Genomic DNA, 21,221 nt, shown 5'->3' with positions numbered 1-21,221 from the left:
GTTACGGTCCACAGCCGAGGGCGCTCCCACTACATATCTGGAGGCATCAGATTTATATTGTAAAGGCTGCGGCTACGACCACCTCTCTCCATCGGTGTAGATGTGCTTACAGTAGCCACAGAAGGCCACAACCTGTACATTCTGCCAACACGACACTTGTCTCTGAGTACATATACTCGGTGTAAATGTGCTTACAGTAGCCACAGAAGGCCACAACCTGTACATTCTGCCAACACGACACTTGTCTCTGAGTACATATACTCGGTGTAAATGTGCTTACAGTAGCCACAGAAGGCCACAACCTGTACATTCTGCCAACACGACACTTGTCTCTGAGTACATATACTCGGTGTAAATGTGCTTACAGTAGCCACAGATGGCCACAACCTCTACATTCTGCCAACACGACACTTGTCTCTGAGTACATATACTCGGTGTAAATGTGCTTACAGTAGCCACAGAAGGCCACAACCTGTACATTCTGCCAACACGACACTTGTCTCTGAGTACATATACTCGGTGTAAATGTGCTTACAGTAGCCACAGATGGCCACAACCTCTACATTCTGCCAACACGACACTTGTCTCTGAGTACATATACTCGGTGTAAATGTGCTTACAGTAGCCACAGAAGGCCACAACCTGTACATTCTGCCAACACGACACTTGTCTCTGAGTACATATACTCGGTGTAAATGTGCTTACAGTAGCCACAGATGGCCACAACCTCTACATTCTGCCAACACGACACTTGTCTCTGAGTACATATACTCGGTGTAAATGTGCTTACAGTAGCCACAGATGGCCACAACCTCTACATTCTGCCAACACGACACTTGTCTCTGAGTACATATACTCGGTGTAAATGTGCTTACAGTAGCCACAGAAGGCCACAACCTGTACATTCTGCCAACACGACACTTGTCTCTGAGTACATATACTCGGTGTAAATGTGCTTACAGTAGCCACAGATGGCTACAACCTCTACATTCTGCCAACACGACACTTGTCTCTGAGTACATATACTCGGTGTAAATGTGCTTACAGTAGCCACAGAAGGCCACAACCTGTACATTCTGCCAACACGACACTTGTCTCTGAGTACATATACTCGGTGTAAATGTGCTTACAGTAGCCACAGATGGCCACAACCTCTACATTCTGCCAACACGACACTTGTCTCTGAGTACATATACTCGGTGTAAATGTGCTTACAGTAGCCACAGATGGCCACAACCTCTACATTCTGCCAACACGACACTTGTCTCTGAGTACATATACTCGGTGTAAATGTGCTTACAGTAGCCACAGATGGCCACAACCTCTACATTCTGCCAACACGACACTTGTCTCTGAGTACATATACTCGGTGTAAATGTGCTTACAGTAGCCACAGATGGCCACAACCTCTACATTCTGCCAACACGACACTTGTCTCTGAGTACATATACTCGGTGTAAATGTGCTTACAGTAGCCACAGATGGCTACAACCTGTACATTCTGCCAACACGACACTTGTCTCTGAGTACATATACTCGGTGTAGATGTGCTTACAGTAGCCACAAAAGGCCACAACCTGTACATTCTGCCAACACGACACTTGTCTCTGAGTACATATACTCGGTGTAAATGTGCTTACAGTAGCCACAGAAGGCCACAACCTGTACATTCTGCCAACACGACACTTGTCTCTGAGTACATATACTCGGTGTAAATGTGCTTACAGTAGCCACAGAAGGCCACAACCTGTACATTCTGCCAACACGACACTTGTCTCTGAGTACATATACTCGGTGTAAATGTGCTTACAGTAGCCACAGAAGGCCACAACCTGTACATTCTGCCAACACGACACTTGTCTCTGAGTACATATACTCGGTGTAAATGTGCTTACAGTAGCCACAGAAGACCACAACCTGTACATTCTGCCAACACGACACTTGTCTCTGAGTACATATACTCGGTGTAAATGTGCTTACAGTAGCCACAGAAGGCCACAACCTGTACATTCTGCCAACACGACACTTGTCTCTGAGTACATATACTCGGTGTAAATGTGCTTACAGTAGCCACAGATGGCCACAACCTCTACATTCTGCCAACACAACACTTGTCTCTGAGTACATATACTCGGTGTAAATGTGCTTACAGTAGCCACAGAAGGCCACAACCTGTACATTCTGCCAACACGACACTTGTCTCTGAGTACATATACTCGGTGTAAATGTGCTTACAGTAGCCAGAGATGGCCACAACCTCTACATTCTGCCAACACGACACTTGTCTCTGAGTACATAGACTCGGTGTAAATGTGCTTACAGTAGCCACAGATGGCCACAACCTCTACATTCTGCCAACACGACACTTGTCTCTGAGTACATATACTCGGTGTAAATGTGCTTACAGTAGCCACAGAAGGCCACAACCTGTACATTCTGCCAACACGACACTTGTCTCTGAGTACATATACTCGGTGTAAATGTGCTTACAGTAGCCACAGATGGCCACAACCTCTACATTCTGCCAACACGACACTTGTCTCTGAGTACATATACTCGGTGTAAATGTGCTTACAGTAGCCACAGATGGCCACAACCTCTACATTCTGTACCTTACAGTAGCCACAGAAGGCCACAACCTGTACATTCTGCCAACACGACACTTGTCTCTGAGTACATATACTCGGTGTAAATGTGCTTACAGTAGCCACAGAAGGCCACAACCTGTACATTCTGCCAACACGACACTTGTCTCTGAGTACATATACTCGGTGTAAATGTGCTTACAGTAGCCACAGATGGCTACAACCTCTACATTCTGCCAACACGACACTTGTCTCTGAGTACATATACTCGGTGTAAATGTGCTTACAGTAGCCACAGAAGGCCACAACCTGTACATTCTGCCAACACGACACTTGTCTCTGAGTACATATACTCGGTGTAAATGTGCTTACAGTAGCCACAGATGGCCACAACCTCTACATTCTGCCAACACGACACTTGTCTCTGAGTACATATACTCGGTGTAAATGTGCTTACAGTAGCCACAGATGGCCACAACCTCTACATTCTGCCAACACGACACTTGTCTCTGAGTACATATACTCGGTGTAAATGTGCTTACAGTAGCCACAGATGGCCACAACCTCTACATTCTGCCAACACGACACTTGTCTCTGAGTACATATACTCGGTGTAAATGTGCTTACAGTAGCCACAGATGGCCACAACCTCTACATTCTGCCAACACGACACTTGTCTCTGAGTACATATACTCGGTGTAAATGTGCTTACAGTAGCCACAGATGGCTACAACCTGTACATTCTGCCAACACGACACTTGTCTCTGAGTACATATACTCGGTGTAAATGTGCTTACAGTAGCCACAGAAGGCCACAACCTGTACATTCTGCCAACACGACACTTGTCTCTGAGTACATATACTCGGTGTAAATGTGCTTACAGTAGCCACAGAAGGCCACAACCTGTACATTCTGCCAACACGACACTTGTCTCTGAGTACATATACTCGGTGTAAATGTGCTTACAGTAGCCACAGAAGGCCACAACCTGTACATTCTGCCAACACGACACTTGTCTCTGAGTACATATACTCGGTGTAAATGTGCTTACAGTAGCCACAGAAGGCCACAACCTCTACATTCTGCCAACACGACACTTGTCTCTGAGTACATATACTCGGTGTAAATGTGCTTACAGTAGCCACAGAAGGCCACAACCTGTACATTCTGCCAACACGACACTTGTCTCTGAGTACATATACTCGGTGTAAATGTGCTTACAGTAGCCACAGAAGGCCACAACCTGTACATTCTGCCAACACGACACTTGTCTCTGAGTACATAGACTCGGTGTAAATGTGCTTACAGTAGCCACAGAAGGCCACAACCTGTACATTCTGCCAACACGACACTTGTCTCTGAGTACATATACTCGGTGTAAATGTGCTTACAGTAGCCACAGAAGGCCACAACCTGTACATTCTGCCAACACGACACTTGTCTCTGAGTACATATACTCGGTGTAAATGTGCTTACAGTAGCCACAGAAGGCCACAACCTGTACATTCTGCCATCACGACACTTGTCTCTGAGTACATATACTCGGTGTAAATGTGCTTACAGTAGCCAAAGATGGCCACAGCCTGTAAATTCTGCCAACACGACACTTGTCTCTGAGCACATACACTCGGTGTAGATGGGATTACATAATCCAAAGATGGCCACAGCCTGTACATTCTGCCAAACACGATACTTGTATCTCAGCACATATACTCGGTGTACATGTGCTTACATAAGCCAAAGATGGCTACAACCTGTACATTCTGCCAACACGACACTTGTCTCTGAGTACATATACTCGGTGTACATGTGCTTACAGTAAGCCACAGAAGGCCACAACCTGTACATTCTGCCAACACGACACTTGTCTCTGAGTACATATACTCGGTGTACATGTGCTTACATAAGCCAAAGATGGCTACGAACCTATACATTCTGCCAACACGACACTTGTCTCTGAGTACATATGCTCGCTGTAAATGTGCTTACAGTAGCCACAGAAGGCCACAACCTGTACATTCTGCCAACACGACACTTGTCTCTGAGTACATAGACTCGGTGTAAATGTGCTTACAGTAGCCACAGAAGGCCACAACCTGTACATTCTGCCAACACGACACTTGTCTCTGAGTACATATACTCGGTGTAAATGTGCTTACAGTAGCCACAGAAGGCCACAACCTGTACATTCTGCCAACACGACACTTGTCTCTGAGTACATATACTCGCTGTAAATGTGCTTACAGTAGCCACAGAAGGCCACAACCTATACATTCTGCCAACACGACACTTGTCTCTGAGTACATATACTCGGTGTAAATGTGCTTACAGTAGCCACAGAAGGCCACAACCTGTACATTCTGCCAACACGACATTTGTCTCTGAGTACATATACTCGGTGTAAATGTGCTTACAGTAGCCACAGAAGGCCACAACCTGTACATTCTGCCAACACGACACTTGTCTCTGAGTACATAGACTCGCTGTAAATGTGCTTACAGTAGCCACAGAAGGCCACAACCTGTACATTCTGCCAACACGACACTTGTCTCTGAGTACATATACTCGGTGTAAATGTGCTTACAGTAGCCACAGAAGGCCACAACCTGTACATTCTGCCAACACGACACTTGTCTCTGAGTACATATACTCGGTGTAAATGTGCTTACAGTAGCCACAGAAGGCCACAACCTGTACATTCTGCCAACACGACACTTGTCTCTGAGTACATATACTCGGTGTAAATGTGCTTACAGTAGCCACAGAAGGCCACAACCTGTACATTCTGCCAACACGACACTTGTCTCTGAGTACATAGACTCGGTGTAAATGTGCTTACAGTAGCCACAGAAGGCCACAACCTCTACATTCTGCCAACACGACACTTGTCTCTGAGTACATATACTCGGTGTAAATGTGCTTACAGTAGCCACAGAAGGCCACAACCTGTACATTCTGCCAACACGACACTTGTCTCTGAGTACATATACTCGGTGTAAATGTGCTTACAGTAGCCACAGATGGCCACAACCTCTACATTCTGCTAACACGACACTTGTCTCTGAGTACATATACTCGGTGTAAATGTGCTTACAGTAGCCACAGAAGGCCACAACCTGTACATTCTGCCAACACGACACTTGTCTCTGAGTACATATACTCGGTGTAAATGTGCTTACAGTAGCCACAGATGGCCACAACCTCTACATTCTGCCAACACGACACTTGTCTCTGAGTACATAGACTCGGTGTAAATGTGCTTACAGTAGCCACAGAAGGCCACAACCTGTACATTCTGCCAACACGACACTTGTCTCTGAGTACATATACTCGGTGTAAATGTGCTTACAGTAGCCACAGAAGGCCACAACCTGTACATTCTGCCAACACGACACTTGTCTCTGAGTACATATACTCGGTGTAAATGTGCTTACAGTAGCCACAGAAGGCCACAACCTGTACATTCTGCCAACACGACACTTGTCTCTGAGTACATATACTCGGTGTAAATGTGCTTACAGTAGCCACAGAAGGCCACAACCTGTACATTCTGCCATCACGACACTTGTCTCTGAGTACATATACTCGGTGTAGATGTGCTTACAGTAGCCAAAGATGGCCACAGCCTGTAAATTCTGCCAACACGACACTTGTCTCTGAGCACATACACTCGGTGTAGATGGGATTACATAATCCAAAGATGGCCACAGCCTGTACATTCTGCCAAACACGATACTTGTATCTCAGCACATATACTCGGTGTACATGTGCTTACATAAGCCAAAGATGGCTACAACCTGTACATTCTGCCAACACGACACTTGTCTCTGAGTACATATACTCGGTGTAAATGTGCTTACAGTAGCCACAGAAGGCCACAACCTGTACATTCTGCCAACACGACACTTGTCTCTGAGTACATATACTCGGTGTAAATGTGCTTACAGTAGCCAGAGAAGGCCACAACCTGTACATTCTGCCAACACGATACTTGTCTCTGAGTACATATACTCGGTGTACATGTGCTTACATAAGCCAAAGATGGCTACGACCTATACATTCTGCCAACACGACACTTGTCTCTGAGTACATATACTCGCTGTAAATGTGCTTACAGTAGCCACAGAAGGCCACAACCTGTACATTCTGCCAACACGACACTTGTCTCTGAGTACATAGACTCGGTGTAAATGTGCTTACAGTAGCCACAGAAGGCCACAACCTGTACATTCTGCCAACACGACACTTGTCTCTGAGTACATATACTCGGTGTAAATGTGCTTACAGTAGCCACAGAAGGCCACAACCTGTACATTCTGCCAACACGACACTTGTCTCTGAGTACATATACTCGCTGTAAATGTGCTTACAGTAGCCACAGAAGGCCACAACCTATACATTCTGCCAACACGACACTTGTCTCTGAGTACATATACTCGGTGTAAATGTGCTTACAGTAGCCACAGAAGGCCACAACCTGTACATTCTGCCAACACGACATTTGTCTCTGAGTACATATACTCGCTGTAAATGTGCTTACAGTAGCCACAGAAGGCCACAACCTGTACATTCTGCCAACACGACACTTGTCTCTGAGTACATAGACTCGGTGTAAATGTGCTTACAGTAGCCACAGAAGGCCACAACCTGTACATTCTGCCAACACGACACTTGTCTCTGAGTACATATACTCGGTGTACATGTGCTTACATAAGCCAAAGTTGGCTACAACCTGTACATTCTGCCAACACGACACTTGTCTCTGAGTACATATACTCGGTGTAAATGTGCTTACAGTAGCCACAGAAGGCCACAACCTCTACATTTGTCTCTGAGTACATATACTCGGTGTAAATGTGCTTACAGTAGCCACAGAAGGCCACAACCTGTACATTCTGCCAACACGATACTTGTCTCTGAGTACATATACTCGGAGTAAATGTGCTTACAGTAGCCAAAGATGGCTACAACCTGTACATTCTCCCAACACGATACTTGTCTCTGAGCACATACACTCGGTGTATCTGAGACGATCTGTAACAGACCGGAGTAAAACCTACCCCAACACCAGTATTCCACGAGATGGTAGAAATGGTAGCTTTTTTCTGTTACGTGATAAGATACCGTCTACCACTATTATATTGAAACAAGATAAATCTATATCTCGTCTCAACAATAAAGATTAAAGTTTCACACAAGACGCTGCAATGTTTGGTGAGGCTTAACAAAATAGATCTTATTATTTATAATGTACGGTAGAAAATCGCGTGAATTAACACAGTGACATCCGGTGTGTGCCGTCAATCGATTCCCTTGCAGACGGTGGATAATCGCGTGAATTAACACAGTGACATCCGGTGGACGCCGGAGTGGTCGGGAACTTGGAATGTCGAGAAAGTCATACAAAAACGGGCCGAGTGGACTGAGCGGTATGCAGGGCGACCACAGTTGTGTAACCTCTGTCTGGGACCGCAGTAGATCTGCTTACCGCGCGAGTTACAGACATAATTCACAATCTGTTGCAGATAAGTCCAATGTGTATACACCGTTAGCATTCAGAACCTCCAGAGACCGTAGTTAGTGATCAAGAGATATTGGTAACTGAAAGTATAATCACGCATGTACTCGTATTATTGACTGTGTAAACAGGACAGTAATGGAGTCGATCTGATTGTAGAATACTGTACACGGATTGCCTCTATAAACACGCATGTACTCGTATTGTTGACTGTGTAAACAGGACAGTAATGGAGTCGATCTGATTGTAGAATACTGTACACGGATTGCCTCTATAAACACGCATGTACTCGTATTGTTGACTGTGTAAACAGGACAGTAATGGAGTCGATCTGATTGTAGAATACTGTACACGGATTGCCTCTATAAACACGCATGTACTCGTATTGTTGACTGTGTAAACAGGACAGTAATGGAGTCGATCTGATTGTAGAATACTGTACACGGATTGCCTCTATAAACACGCATGTACTCGTATTATTGACTGTGTAAACAGGACAGTAATGGAGTCGATCTGATTGTAGAATACTGTACACGGATTGCCTCTATAAACACGCATGTACTCGTATTATTGACTGTGTAAACAGGACAGTAATGGAGTCGATCTGATTGTAGAATACTGTACACGGATTGCCTCTATAAACACGCATGTACTCGTATTGTTGACTGTGTAAACAGGACAGTAATGGAGTCGATCTGATTGTAGAATACTGTACACGGATTGCCTCTATAAACACGCATGTACTCGTATTGTTGACTGTGTAAACAGGACAGTAATGGAGTCGATCTGATTGTAGAATACTGTACACGGATTGCCTCTATAAACACGCATGTACTCGTATTGTTGACTGTGTAAACAGGACAGTAATGGAGTCGATCTGATTGTAGAATACTGTACACGGATTGCCTCTATAAACACGCATGTACTCGTATTATTGACTGTGTAAACAGGACAGTAATGGAGTCGATCTGATTGTAGAATACTGTACACGAATTGCCTCTATAAACACGCATGTACTCGTATTGTTGACTGTGTAAACAGGACAGTAATGGAGTCGATCTGATTGTAGAATACTGTACACGGATTGCCTCTATAAACACGCATGTACTCGTATTATTGACTGTGTAAACAGGACAGTAATGGAGTCGATCTGATTGTAGAATACTGTACACGGATTGCCTCTATAAACACGCATGTACTCGTATTGTTGACTGTGTAAACAGGACAGTAATGGGGTCGATCTGATTGTAGAATACTGTACACGGATTGCCTCTATAAACACGCATGTACTCGTATTGTTGACTGTGTAAACAGGACAGTAATGGAGTCGATCTGATTGTAGAATACTGTACACGGATTGCCTCTATAAACACGCATATACTCGTATTGTTGACTGTGTAAACAGGACAGTAATGGAGTCGATCTGATTGTAGAATTCTGTACACGGATTGCCTCTACAAACACGCATGTACTCGTATTGTTGACTGTGTAAACAGGACAGTAATGGAGTCGATCTGATTGTAGAATACTGTACACGGATTGCCTCTATAAACACGCATGTACTCGTATTGTTGACTGTGTAAACAGGACAGTAATGGAGTCGATCTGATTGTAGAATACTGTACACGGATTGCCTCTATAAACACGCATGTACTCGTATTGTTGACTGTGTAAACAGGACAGTAATGGAGTCGATCTGATTGTAGAATACTGTACACGGATTGCCTCTATAAACACGCATGTACTCGTATTATTGACTGTGTAAACAGGACAGTAATGGAGTCGATCTGATTGTAGAATACTGTACACGGATTGCCTCTATAAACACGCATGTACTCGTATTGTTGACTGTGTAAACAGGACAGTAATGGAGTCGATCTGATTGTAGAATACTGTACACGGATTGCCTCAGTCTGGCTCCTGGCACGCCGGTTTTGTTTGTTGTATGCTTCTTAATAAACATATTTGCAATACAATTTCATATTGATATCATCTTGAACTTGAAACTCCTGCATAGACTCGTCATAAGACTAATATTATTATGACACAATCATCGTAAATTTTATATTCTAGTACAATTATCGTACATTTAAATTTACGTTCTTGCAAGACTCCCCATGACGCTTACATCCTCCTCAAATTTTGTCTCAACGGTTGCTCTCTGCATTAGCTAGCTCCTCGTGCTTTGCGCTGCATTTACCTCTTGGAGATTGAACTTGTACAATCATCACGTCATATCATTATAACTGCGTCTGCATGTCCATATAACTGCATCTGCATGTCCATATAACTGCGTCTGCATGTTCATATAACTGCGTCTGCATGTCCATATAACTGCGTCTGCATGTTCATATAACTGCGTCTGCATGTCCATATAACGGCGTCTGCATGTCCATATAACTGCGTCTGCATGTCCATATAACTGCGTCTGTATGTCCATATGCCTGCGTCTGTAGGCACATATAACGACGTCTGTATGTCCATATGCCTGCGTCTGTAGGCACATAAAACGGCGTCTGTATGTCCATATGACTGCGTCCGCATGTCCATATAACTGCGTCTGCATGTCCATATAACTGCGCCTGTATGCCCATATACCTGCGTCTGTATGCCCATATAACTGTGTCTGTAGGCACATATAACGGCGTCTGTATGCCCATATACCTGCGTCTGTATGCCCATATACCTGTGTTTGTATGCCTATATAACTGCGTCTGTATGTCCATATAACGGCGTCTGATTGCCCATATAAAGGTGTCTGATAGCCCATATAACGGCGTCTGATTACCCATATAACGGCGTCTGTATGTCCATATACCTGCGTCTGTATGCCCATATACCTGCGTCTGTATGCCCATATAACTGTGTCTGTAGGCACATATAACGGCGTCTGTATGCCCATATACCTGCGTCTGTATGCCCATATACCTGTGTTTGTATGCCTATATAACTGCGTCTGTATGTCCATATAACGGCGTCTGATTGCCCATATAAAGGCGTCTGATTGCCCATATAACGGCGTCTGATTGCCCATATAACGGCGTCTGATTGCCCATATAACGGCGTCTGTATGTCCATATACCTGCGTCTGTATGCCCATATACCTGCCTCTGTATGCCCATATACCTGCGTCTGTATGCCCATATACCTGTGTTTGTATGCCTATATAACTGCGTCTGTATGTCCATATAACGGCGTCTGATTGCCCATATAAAGACGTCTGATTGCCCATATAACGGCGTCTGATTGCCCATATAACGGCGTCTGATTGCCCATATACCTGCGTCTGTATGCTCATATACCTGCGTTTGTATGCCTATATAACTGCGTCTGTATGTCCATATAACTGAGTCCGTATATCCATATACCAGTCTGTATGTCCATATAACGGCGTCTGGTTGCCCATATAAAGGCGTCTGATTGCCCATATAATGGCGTCTGATTGCCCATATACCTGCGTCTGTATGCTCATATACCTGCGTTTGTATACCTATATAACTGCGTCTGTATGTCCATATAACTGAGTCCGTATGTCCATATACCAGTCTGTATGTCCATATAACGGCGTCTGATTGCCCATATAACGGCGTCTGATTGCCCATATACCTGCGTCTGTATGCTCATATACCTGCGTTTGTATGCCTATATAACTGCGTCTGTATGTCCATATAACTGAGTCCGTATGTCCATATACCAGTCTGTATGTCCATATAACGGCGTCTGGTTGCCCATATAAAGGCGTCTGATTGCCCATATAATGGCGTCTGATTGCCCATATACCTGCGTCTGTATGCTTATATACCTGCGTTTGTATGCCTATATAACTGCGTCTGTATGTCCATATAACTGAGTCCGTATGTCCATATACCAGTCTGTATGTCCATATAACGGCGTCTGGTTGCCCATATAAAGGCGTCTGATTGCCCATATAATGGCGTCTGATTGCCCATATACCTGCGTCTGTATGCTCATATACCTGCGTTTGTATGCCTATACAACTGAGTCTGTATGTCCATATAACTGAGTCCGTATGTCCATATACCAGTCTGTATGTCCATATACCAGTCTGTATGTCCATATAACGGCGTCTGGTTGCCCATATAAAGGCGTCTGATTGCCCATATAATGGCGTCTGATTGCCCATATACCTGCGTCTGTATGCTCATATACCTGCGTTTGTATGCCTATATAACTGCGTCTGTATGTCCATATAACTGAGTCCGTATGTCCATATACCAGTCTGTATGTCCATATACCAGTCTGTATGTCCATATACCAGTCCGTATGTCCATATACCAGTCTGTATGCCCATATACCAGTCTGTATGCCCATATACCAGTCTGTATGTCCATATACCAGTCCGTATGTCCATATACCAGTCCGTATGTCCATATACCAGTCTGTATGCCCATATACCAGTCTGTATGCCCATATACCAGTCTGTATGCCCATATACCAGTCTGTATGTCCATATACCAGTCCGTATGTCCATATACCAGTCCGTATGTCCATATACCAGTCCGTATGTCCATATACCAGTCTGTATGCCCATATACCAGTCTGTATGCCCATATACCAGTCCGTATGTCCATATACCAGTCCGTATGTCCATATACCAGTCTGTATGCCCATATACCAGTCTGTATGCCCATATACCAGTCCGTATGTCCATATACCAGTCTGTATGCCCATATACCAGTCTGCATGTCCGCACAATGTGTTTAAGAGTTCTTAGGTCTAGAGTGTTCAAACTTAATAACACCATTATAACTACAGAGATATGGTCCCCGGAAAATCTATGACAAAAGTTGCACATATCAATGTGTTGTTTTACAACGGAATTAAGACATAATTAGGATCACTCTTGACACATAACGACTGTAAACATTCTGAGTTTGCGAAGCAAATACGATATAAAGGACTACATGCGTGGTGTTTTTTTTTTTTTTTTTTACATTTTTAAGGTCAGGCTTTTTCAGTCAAATACTTGTATTCTGAATCAAGTTACAAGCGTGGACAAGGTAAAATCGACGGACATTTCACAGTTCAAAGCAGCCTAAAGATCCATTGTAACCTTTAACGATTGATTCTGACAACCTACGGCTTAGTACAGTTTTACGATACCATATGAGTCAAAGAAAATGTGAAATATTATCTTTTTACATTAAGTAGAAACTCTTTAAAAGCCCTTATAGGCAAACTCGTTGACGACAAAAACTTAATTTTTAACACGTAATTAAGCCAACAAGAACCCAGACATCGTGCTCCGTCTTCCATGGAAGACATAAGCGTATACTCCTATAATTTGTTATCAGTTATAATTTTGTCTGAGGAGTTTAAATCAATTCAATTACACTCCGATTGGTTATTTTTGAATACCCAAACTAACGACCATGACAATACGTTTCCTGTTGCTCACCACATGGACAGAAGAGTCTGGACATCCACGGACTCCAGCGACCACTTCCGCTCCAGCTGGTCCTCCAGGGCGATACCGCTCTCCGGTGAACTGGACATGCTTCCAGCCACTGGACACTCCGGACACCGCACCACCGCTCGCCAACACAGACTGACTCACCGCTCTACACTCTGGAGAAAGCTCCTCTGCTCCCCACCGCGAAGCCGCCAGCGATTCACTTTCTACCGAACAGATGAAGCCTGTGACTGTGACTGCGGCTGGCGACTGTATACGGAAGGTTCACGGATGGAACGGTTACGATATCGGTCACGCGCCACTTTTCATACCTTCAGACCGCGATACGGACTTTTCTACAAGAAACACATTCCCGACTAAACATTTAGAAATTTACTGTGATGTTCCGCAGGTAAGCAGCGGCGACGTAACACCTAACAAGTGATGTTCCGCAGGTAAGCAGCGGCGACGTAACACCTAACAAGTGATGTTCCGCAGGTAAGCAGCGGCGACGTAACACCTAACAAGTGATGTTCCGCAGGTAAGCAGCGGCGACGTAACACCTAACAAGTGATGTTCCGCAGGTAAGCAGCGGCGACGTAACACCTAACAAGTGATGTTCCGCAGGTAAGCAGCGGCGACGTAACACCTAACAAGTGATGACTTTCAAGCGTCTGAACTACAATTATTGCTTTAATATATTTGGTACCTAAAAATAACGCATTAAAAAAAAAATTATACGTCCACTCACGTTAGATATTTACCTCCTCCAATCAATAAAAAATTAATAACGTCCATTCTTTCTAAATAAACAAATTACTAAGTATACTTTATGAGCCAAATTACTTAGTTCCACAGTTGCTTTACTTAGATTACGACACAAAACGGTCGCCATCCATAAGAAAAATATACTTTGTTGAGCCACCCGGCACATCCGTTTTGATGTTAATCAGGCCAAGGATGATGTGTTTACACCACCCCAGCAAGTCAAATCTTGTGACGTTCATAGAAACTATTGCACCAATATACTTAAACACCTTTGGTAAGATCTGAAGAAAGCTATATCACATGCTTTTTGGTGTTAATCAGGCCAAGGATGATGTGTTTACACCACCCCAGCAAGTCAAATCTTGTGACGTTCATAGAAACTATTGCACCAATATACTTAAACACCTTTGGTAAGATCTGAAGAAAGCTATATCACATCCGTTTTGATGTTAATCAGGCCAAGGATGATGTGTTTACACCACCCCAGCAAGTCAAATCTTGTGACGTTCATAGAAACTATTGCACCAATATACTTAAACACCTTTGGTAAGATCTGAAGAAAGCTATATCACATGCTTTTTGGTGTTAATCAGGCCAAGGATGATGTGTTTACACCACCCCAGCAAGTCAAATCTTGTGACGTTCATAGAAACTATTGCACCAATATACTTAAACACCTTTGGTAAGATCTGAAGAAAGCTATATCACATCCGTTTTGATGTTAATCAGGCCAAGGATGATGTGTTTACACCACCCCAGCAAGTCACATATTGTGACGTTCACAGAAACTATTGCATAAATAGACTTGGACGCCCTGGTCTACTCTGACTCTAGGAACGAACGTACTATAGAATGGTGTAAGCTGTACGGGAAGATACTGCAGCTGTGTTGGTGTTAACAAGTAAGTTTTACCCACTCCATCTGCACCGAAGTAAGCACGTATCGATTGAACCCTCTTTTACCCTAATGTGTGAACATTTTCTGTCAGTGGCGGTTTAGGCGTATCTAGCATGACCTAATGGGGTGGGGGGTTACCACTATAAATCCCCCCATCAGGAATATGTTTAATGCTAATAATATTAAAAGTTAAGTTTGACAGACATCTGAGATCATTATTATTACTATATTATGCCCTAAAAACGACTATTACATCGCAAAAATGTACTCGTTTGGAATTTCATGAAAAGTATACTGCAATGAGAATAACAGAGGCTCAGTAAAATGGCTAAATCTTAAGAACCACCTTTTACCTAAAATTTACATATTTTAATATGAGCTTCCAGGATACATATATTTTACATACATTTTACTTGAAAATATTGGTAAAATAAATAGTAAAATCTGAAATCTATAAATTTTGTACTTTATTTTAATTTTTGTAAGTACTACCACAATCGGTATTTATAAATAGCAAAAGTCACCAATACAAGATTAGCGTCAACAGCGAAAGCGACGAGAACTACGTTAAGACTATTTATTACAAATTAGCCGTTCAAAGAGACGACTGTTAGCGGTCATGTCCATTGCTCGTTGTCTCTCTCTCTCGCCCGAAGCGCGGGAAATGAGGTCTGTATTATATTTGTCAACCCCACGGGTCGCAGACGGACTCGTCATTCCGAAAACTTACGAAGCGTGAGTCTACTATATGTGAGCTACTATAATTAAAACATCAAGACAAAACTGAACTATGATACATTATTGGACTACAAGTATACAATGGGGGTGGGATGTTATAACCCCAAAGCCCCCTCTCTGGATACGCCTATGGTGGCGGTGCGTCACTGGAGATGTAAGCGACCAATCGGTTTTTGCTGAACTCAGTGTAGGGAGGGCTGTGTTCAACCTGACGGTAAAAACCAAGCCAGATTTAATTCTCCATTAAATACATCCAAATTCGTGTTCTTCAGCTGTATTGTCAACAACTCGGTGTTTCTACTCGGTACTTTAGCGATACTGATATGCGCTGAGATGACGACAACACAAGTACACTTGCGATCTGCACCCTACACGTCTACCGTGTTACTACTCGGTACTTTAGCGATACTGATAAGCGCCGAGATGACGACAACACAAGTACACTTGCGATCTGCACCCTACACGTCTACCGTGTTACTACTCGGTACTTTAGCGATACTGATAAGCGCCGAGATGACGACAACACAAGTACACTTGCGATCTGCATCCTACACGTCTACCGTGTTACTACTCGGTACTTTAGCGATACTGATAAGCGCCGAGATGACGACAACACAAGTACACTTGCGATCTGCACCCTACACGTCTACCGTGTTACTACTCGGTACTTTAGCGATACTGATAAGCGCCGAGATGACGACAACACAAGTACACTTGCGATCTGCACCCTACACGTCTACCGTGTTACTACTCGGTACTTTAGCGATACTGATATGCGCTGAGATGACGACAACACAAGTACACTTGCGATCTGCACCCTACACGTCTACCGTGTTACTACTCGGTACTTTAGCGATACTGATAAGCGCCGAGATGACGACAACACAAGTACACTTGCGATCTGCATCCTACACGTCTATCGTGTTTCTACTCGGTACTTTAGCGATACTGATATGGGCTGAGATGACGACAACACAAGTACACTTGCGATCTGCATCCTACACGTCTATCGTGTTTCTACTCGGTACTTTAGCGATACTGATATGCGCCGAGATGACGACAACACAAGTACACTTGCGATCTGCATCCTACACGTCTATCGTGTTACTACTCGGTACTTTAGCGATACTGATATGGGCTGAGATGACGACAACACAAGTTCACTTGCGATCTGCACCCTACACGTCTACCGTTTTACTACTCGGTACTTTAGCGATACTGATATGGGCTGAGATGACGACAACACAAGTTCACTTGCGATCTGCGCCCTACACGTCTATCGTGTTACTACTCGGTACTTTAGCGATACTGATATGGGCTGAGATGACGACAACACAAGTTCACTTGCGATCTGCACCCTACACGTCTATCGTGTTACTACTCGGTACTTTAGCGATACTGATATGGGCTGAGATGACGACAACACAAGTTCACTTGCGATCTGCACCCTACACGTCTATCGTGTTACTACTCGGTACTTTAGCGATACTGATATGGGCTGAGATGACGACAACACAAGTACACTTGCGATCTGCACCCTACACGTCTATCGTGTTACTACTCGGTACTTTAGCGATACTGATATGGGCTGAGATGACGACAACACAAGTACACTTGCGATCTGCACCCTACACGTCTATCGTGTTACTACTCGGTACTTTAGCGATACTGATATGGGCTGAGATGACGACAACACAAGTTCACTTGCGATCTGCACCCTACACGTCTATCGTGTTACTACTCGGTACTTTAGCGATACTGATATGGGCTGAGATGACGACAACACAAGTTCACTTGCGATCTGCACCCTACACGTCTATCGTCTGTACTTACTTAGCGATACTGATATGGGCTGAGATGACGACAACACAAGTTCACTTGCGATCTGCACCCTACACGTCTATCGTGTTACTACTCGGTACTTTAGCGATACTGATATGGGCTGAGATGACGACAACACAAGTTCACTTGCGATCTGCACCCTACACGTCTATCGTGTTACTACTCGGTACTTTAGCGATACTGATATGGGCTGAGATGACGACAACACAAGTACACTTGCGATCTGCACCCTACACGTCTATCGTGTTACTACTCGGTACTTTAGCGATACTGATATGGGCTGAGATGACGACAACACAAGTTCACTTGCGATCTGCACCCTACACGTCTATCATGTTACTACTCGGTACTTTAGCGATACTGATATGGGCTGAGATGACGACAACACAAGTTCACTTGCGATCTGCACCCTACACGTCTATCGTGTTACTACTCGGTACTTTAGCGATACTGATATGGGCTGAGATGACGACAACACAAGTTCACTTGCGATCTGCACCCTACACGTCTATCGTGTTACTACTCGGTACTTTAGCGATACTGATATGGGCTGAGATGACGACAACACAAGTTCACTTGCGATCTGCACCCTACACGTCTATCGTGTTACTACTCGGTACTTTAGCGATACTGATATGGGGTGAGATGACGACAACACAAGTACACTTGCGATCTGCACCCTACACGCCTATCGTGTTTCTACTCGGTACTTTAGCGATACAACTATCACACGTGGGTCTTAGTATGTAAACACAGTGAGTTATATACCTTCATGTCCGTTATGAGGGCGTTATACAGATGAGAAATACCTTATAACAAAATCATATACTACTACTACTAAACTAACGAGATAGTTTATTTTGGAACGGATACGCAGTTTTAGCGATGACAAACTGATGTTAATTCATGTATTCACAACTAGAGAGCAGTGTGCGCAATCGAGTCTCATTGATCGCATCTAGAGAGTGTCTGCAGTAGTTGGCTAACTCTCCACCAGGCAGCAGCACGGCCCGAGCGGTCAATAGTTGCACATTTTGCCACTAGATCACTACATTAGTATTGCCGGAACGTGACTTGGAACAAACTAAAACATTCCCAATTGCACTGAATCATGCGATGACAAGTGCGAATAGAATAGACAAAGGGTCATGAAATATTCGTTACTATATGTAAGACCAACTATTAAAAAAATGAATTCTAATTTATTTGTGTAACATTTTTAATAAACGTTTTTAGTAATCTCATGAATCAGGTTTATCACCACTGAGATAAAGCAAAGTAAAGTAAAGATATCTTATTTTACCAGGTGAAGACGCCCTTTCTAACACTTAACCTGAGGACCAACGGCTGAAAGGTGACTTCCGAACCACCACCATTGGTCGGGCAGACAAGGACAGGATCGCTCAGCGGTCACCCATCCAAACAGCAGCCACGCCCGAAGTTACTTGATCTGATTATCTAACGATAACTGTTGTACCCGCTACACTGTGCCATTGGCAACTTATGAGCAAAACCCACCGACAAGTAATACTAGTAAGTTACTAGATATTTCTGTACTGTGTATAAAATGTTCACATTACTGTACTTCGTCATATACTGTACGTAACAGTAATACGCATACGACATAACCGCAAACTAACAAACAGCTGATTTATTGCAATGATGTTTAGTGTAAAATATATTATAATTCATGCTTCTATGTGTACTCTACAACTATTACATTCTTCTTGCAAAGTCACTACAAGGGTTGTGATGAATAAGAAATTATAAGAATATGTTGGAGATATTACTTACCTCGATCATAAAACTGTCACATCAATACTAATAGTAACACTCTAAAATTACAAAATTAAAATAGTAAATGAGGCTCACAACAAAAAATTAGCAACCCCAAAACCACAAAAAAGAACTCAACAGCAGACAAAGACAAACCAATTATAAACGATAAAACAGTGCACTCGGACAAGGGACACACTACAGAAACTACAGTTGAGAAGAGATTACAGAAACTGAGTCAAATAAACATATAGTTATTAACAGATCTGGAAAGGAATAAAATTTGAATCTTTAATTATGATGCCATTTTTGAACAATTTTAAACTAAATCTCAGTTTAAGCTCAGCTCTTCTCAACTGATCCTACTATCCCGATACCTTCTGAGAGCCAATTCGGACAGACTCTGGTCATCTGAGAGTGAATGTCCACCGTCATCCACCTTCAACCCTCCGCTACAAACACAACAACACATCAGTATAAATTATTCGTGATCATGATATTTTCTGAGAGCCAATTCGGACAGACTCTGGTCATCTGAGAGTGAATGTCCACCGTCATCCACCTTCAACCCTCCGCTACAAACACAACAACACATCAGTATAAATTATTCGTGATCATGATATTTTCTGAGAGCCGATTCGGACAGACTCTGGTCATCTGAGAGTGAATGTCCACCGTCATCCACCTTCAACCCTCCGCTACAAACACAACAACACATCAGTATAAATTATTCGTGATCGTGATATTTTCTGAGAGCCGATTCGGACAGACTCTGGTCATCTGAGAGTGAATGTCCACCGTCATCCACCTTCAACCCTCCGCTACAAACACAACAACTCGTCAGTATAAATTATTCGTGATCGTGATATTTTCTGAGAGCCAACTCCGAGAGACTCTGGTCATCTGAGAGTGAATGTCCACCGTCATCCACCTTCAACCCTCCGCTACAAACACAACAACACATCAGTATAAATTATTCGTGATCGTGATATTTTCTGAGAGCCAATTCGGACAGACTCTGGTCATCTGAGAGTGAATGTCCACCGTCATCCACCTTCAACCCTCCGCTACAAACACAACAACACATCAGTATAAATTATTCGTGATCATGATATTTTCTGAGAGCCGATTCGGACAGACTCTGGTCATCTGAGAGTGAATGTCCACTGTCATCCACCTGCAACCCTCCGCTACAAACCAAACACAACAACACATCAGTATAAATTATTCGTGATCATGATATTTTCTGAGAGCCGATTCGGACAGACTCTGGTCATCTGAGAGTGAATGTCCACTGTCATCCACCTGCAACCCTCCGCTACAAACACAACAACACATCAGTATAAATTATTCGTGATCATGATATTTTCTGAGAGCCGATTCGGACAGACTCTGGTCATCTGAGAGTGAATGTCCACTGTCATCCACCTGCAACCCTCCGCTACAAACCAAACACAACAACACATCAGTATAAATTATTCGTGATCATGATATTTTCTGAGAGCCGATTCGGACAGACTCTGGTCATCTGAGAGTGAATGTCCACTGTCATCCACCTGCAACCCTCCGCTACAAACACAACAACACATCAGTATAAATTATTCGTGATCATGATATTTTCTGAGAGCCGATTCGGACAGACTGGTCATCTGAGAGTGAATGTCCACTGTCATCCACCTGCAA

General features: G+C 43.5%; 1 protein-coding gene across 7 annotated transcripts in view; it reads right to left on the bottom strand.

Moving 5' to 3' along the window:
- Positions 1-21,221, bottom strand: part of LOC124363252 (NAD kinase-like) — a 203,231-nt gene that overhangs the window by 98,976 nt on the left and 83,034 nt on the right. For 2 of the 7 annotated variants that reach the window (XM_046818441.1, XM_046818444.1), the window contains one exon: positions 19,916-19,990. The exons of 4 other annotated variants lie outside the window; for them this stretch is intronic. In XM_046818441.1, coding sequence (XP_046674397.1) covers positions 19,916-19,990 — 75 coding nt within the window. Of the gene's footprint in view, positions 1-13,523; positions 13,637-19,915; positions 19,991-21,221 lie in introns of those variants that run through there. One more of the 7 variants, XM_046818446.1, reaches the window with a different exon arrangement.

This window comes from Homalodisca vitripennis, chromosome 5 (assembly GCF_021130785.1).
Source record: "Homalodisca vitripennis isolate AUS2020 chromosome 5, UT_GWSS_2.1, whole genome shotgun sequence".
Lineage (NCBI taxonomy): Eukaryota > Metazoa > Arthropoda > Insecta > Hemiptera > Cicadellidae > Homalodisca > Homalodisca vitripennis.
This window is presented reverse-complemented; position numbering and strand designations above follow the sequence as displayed.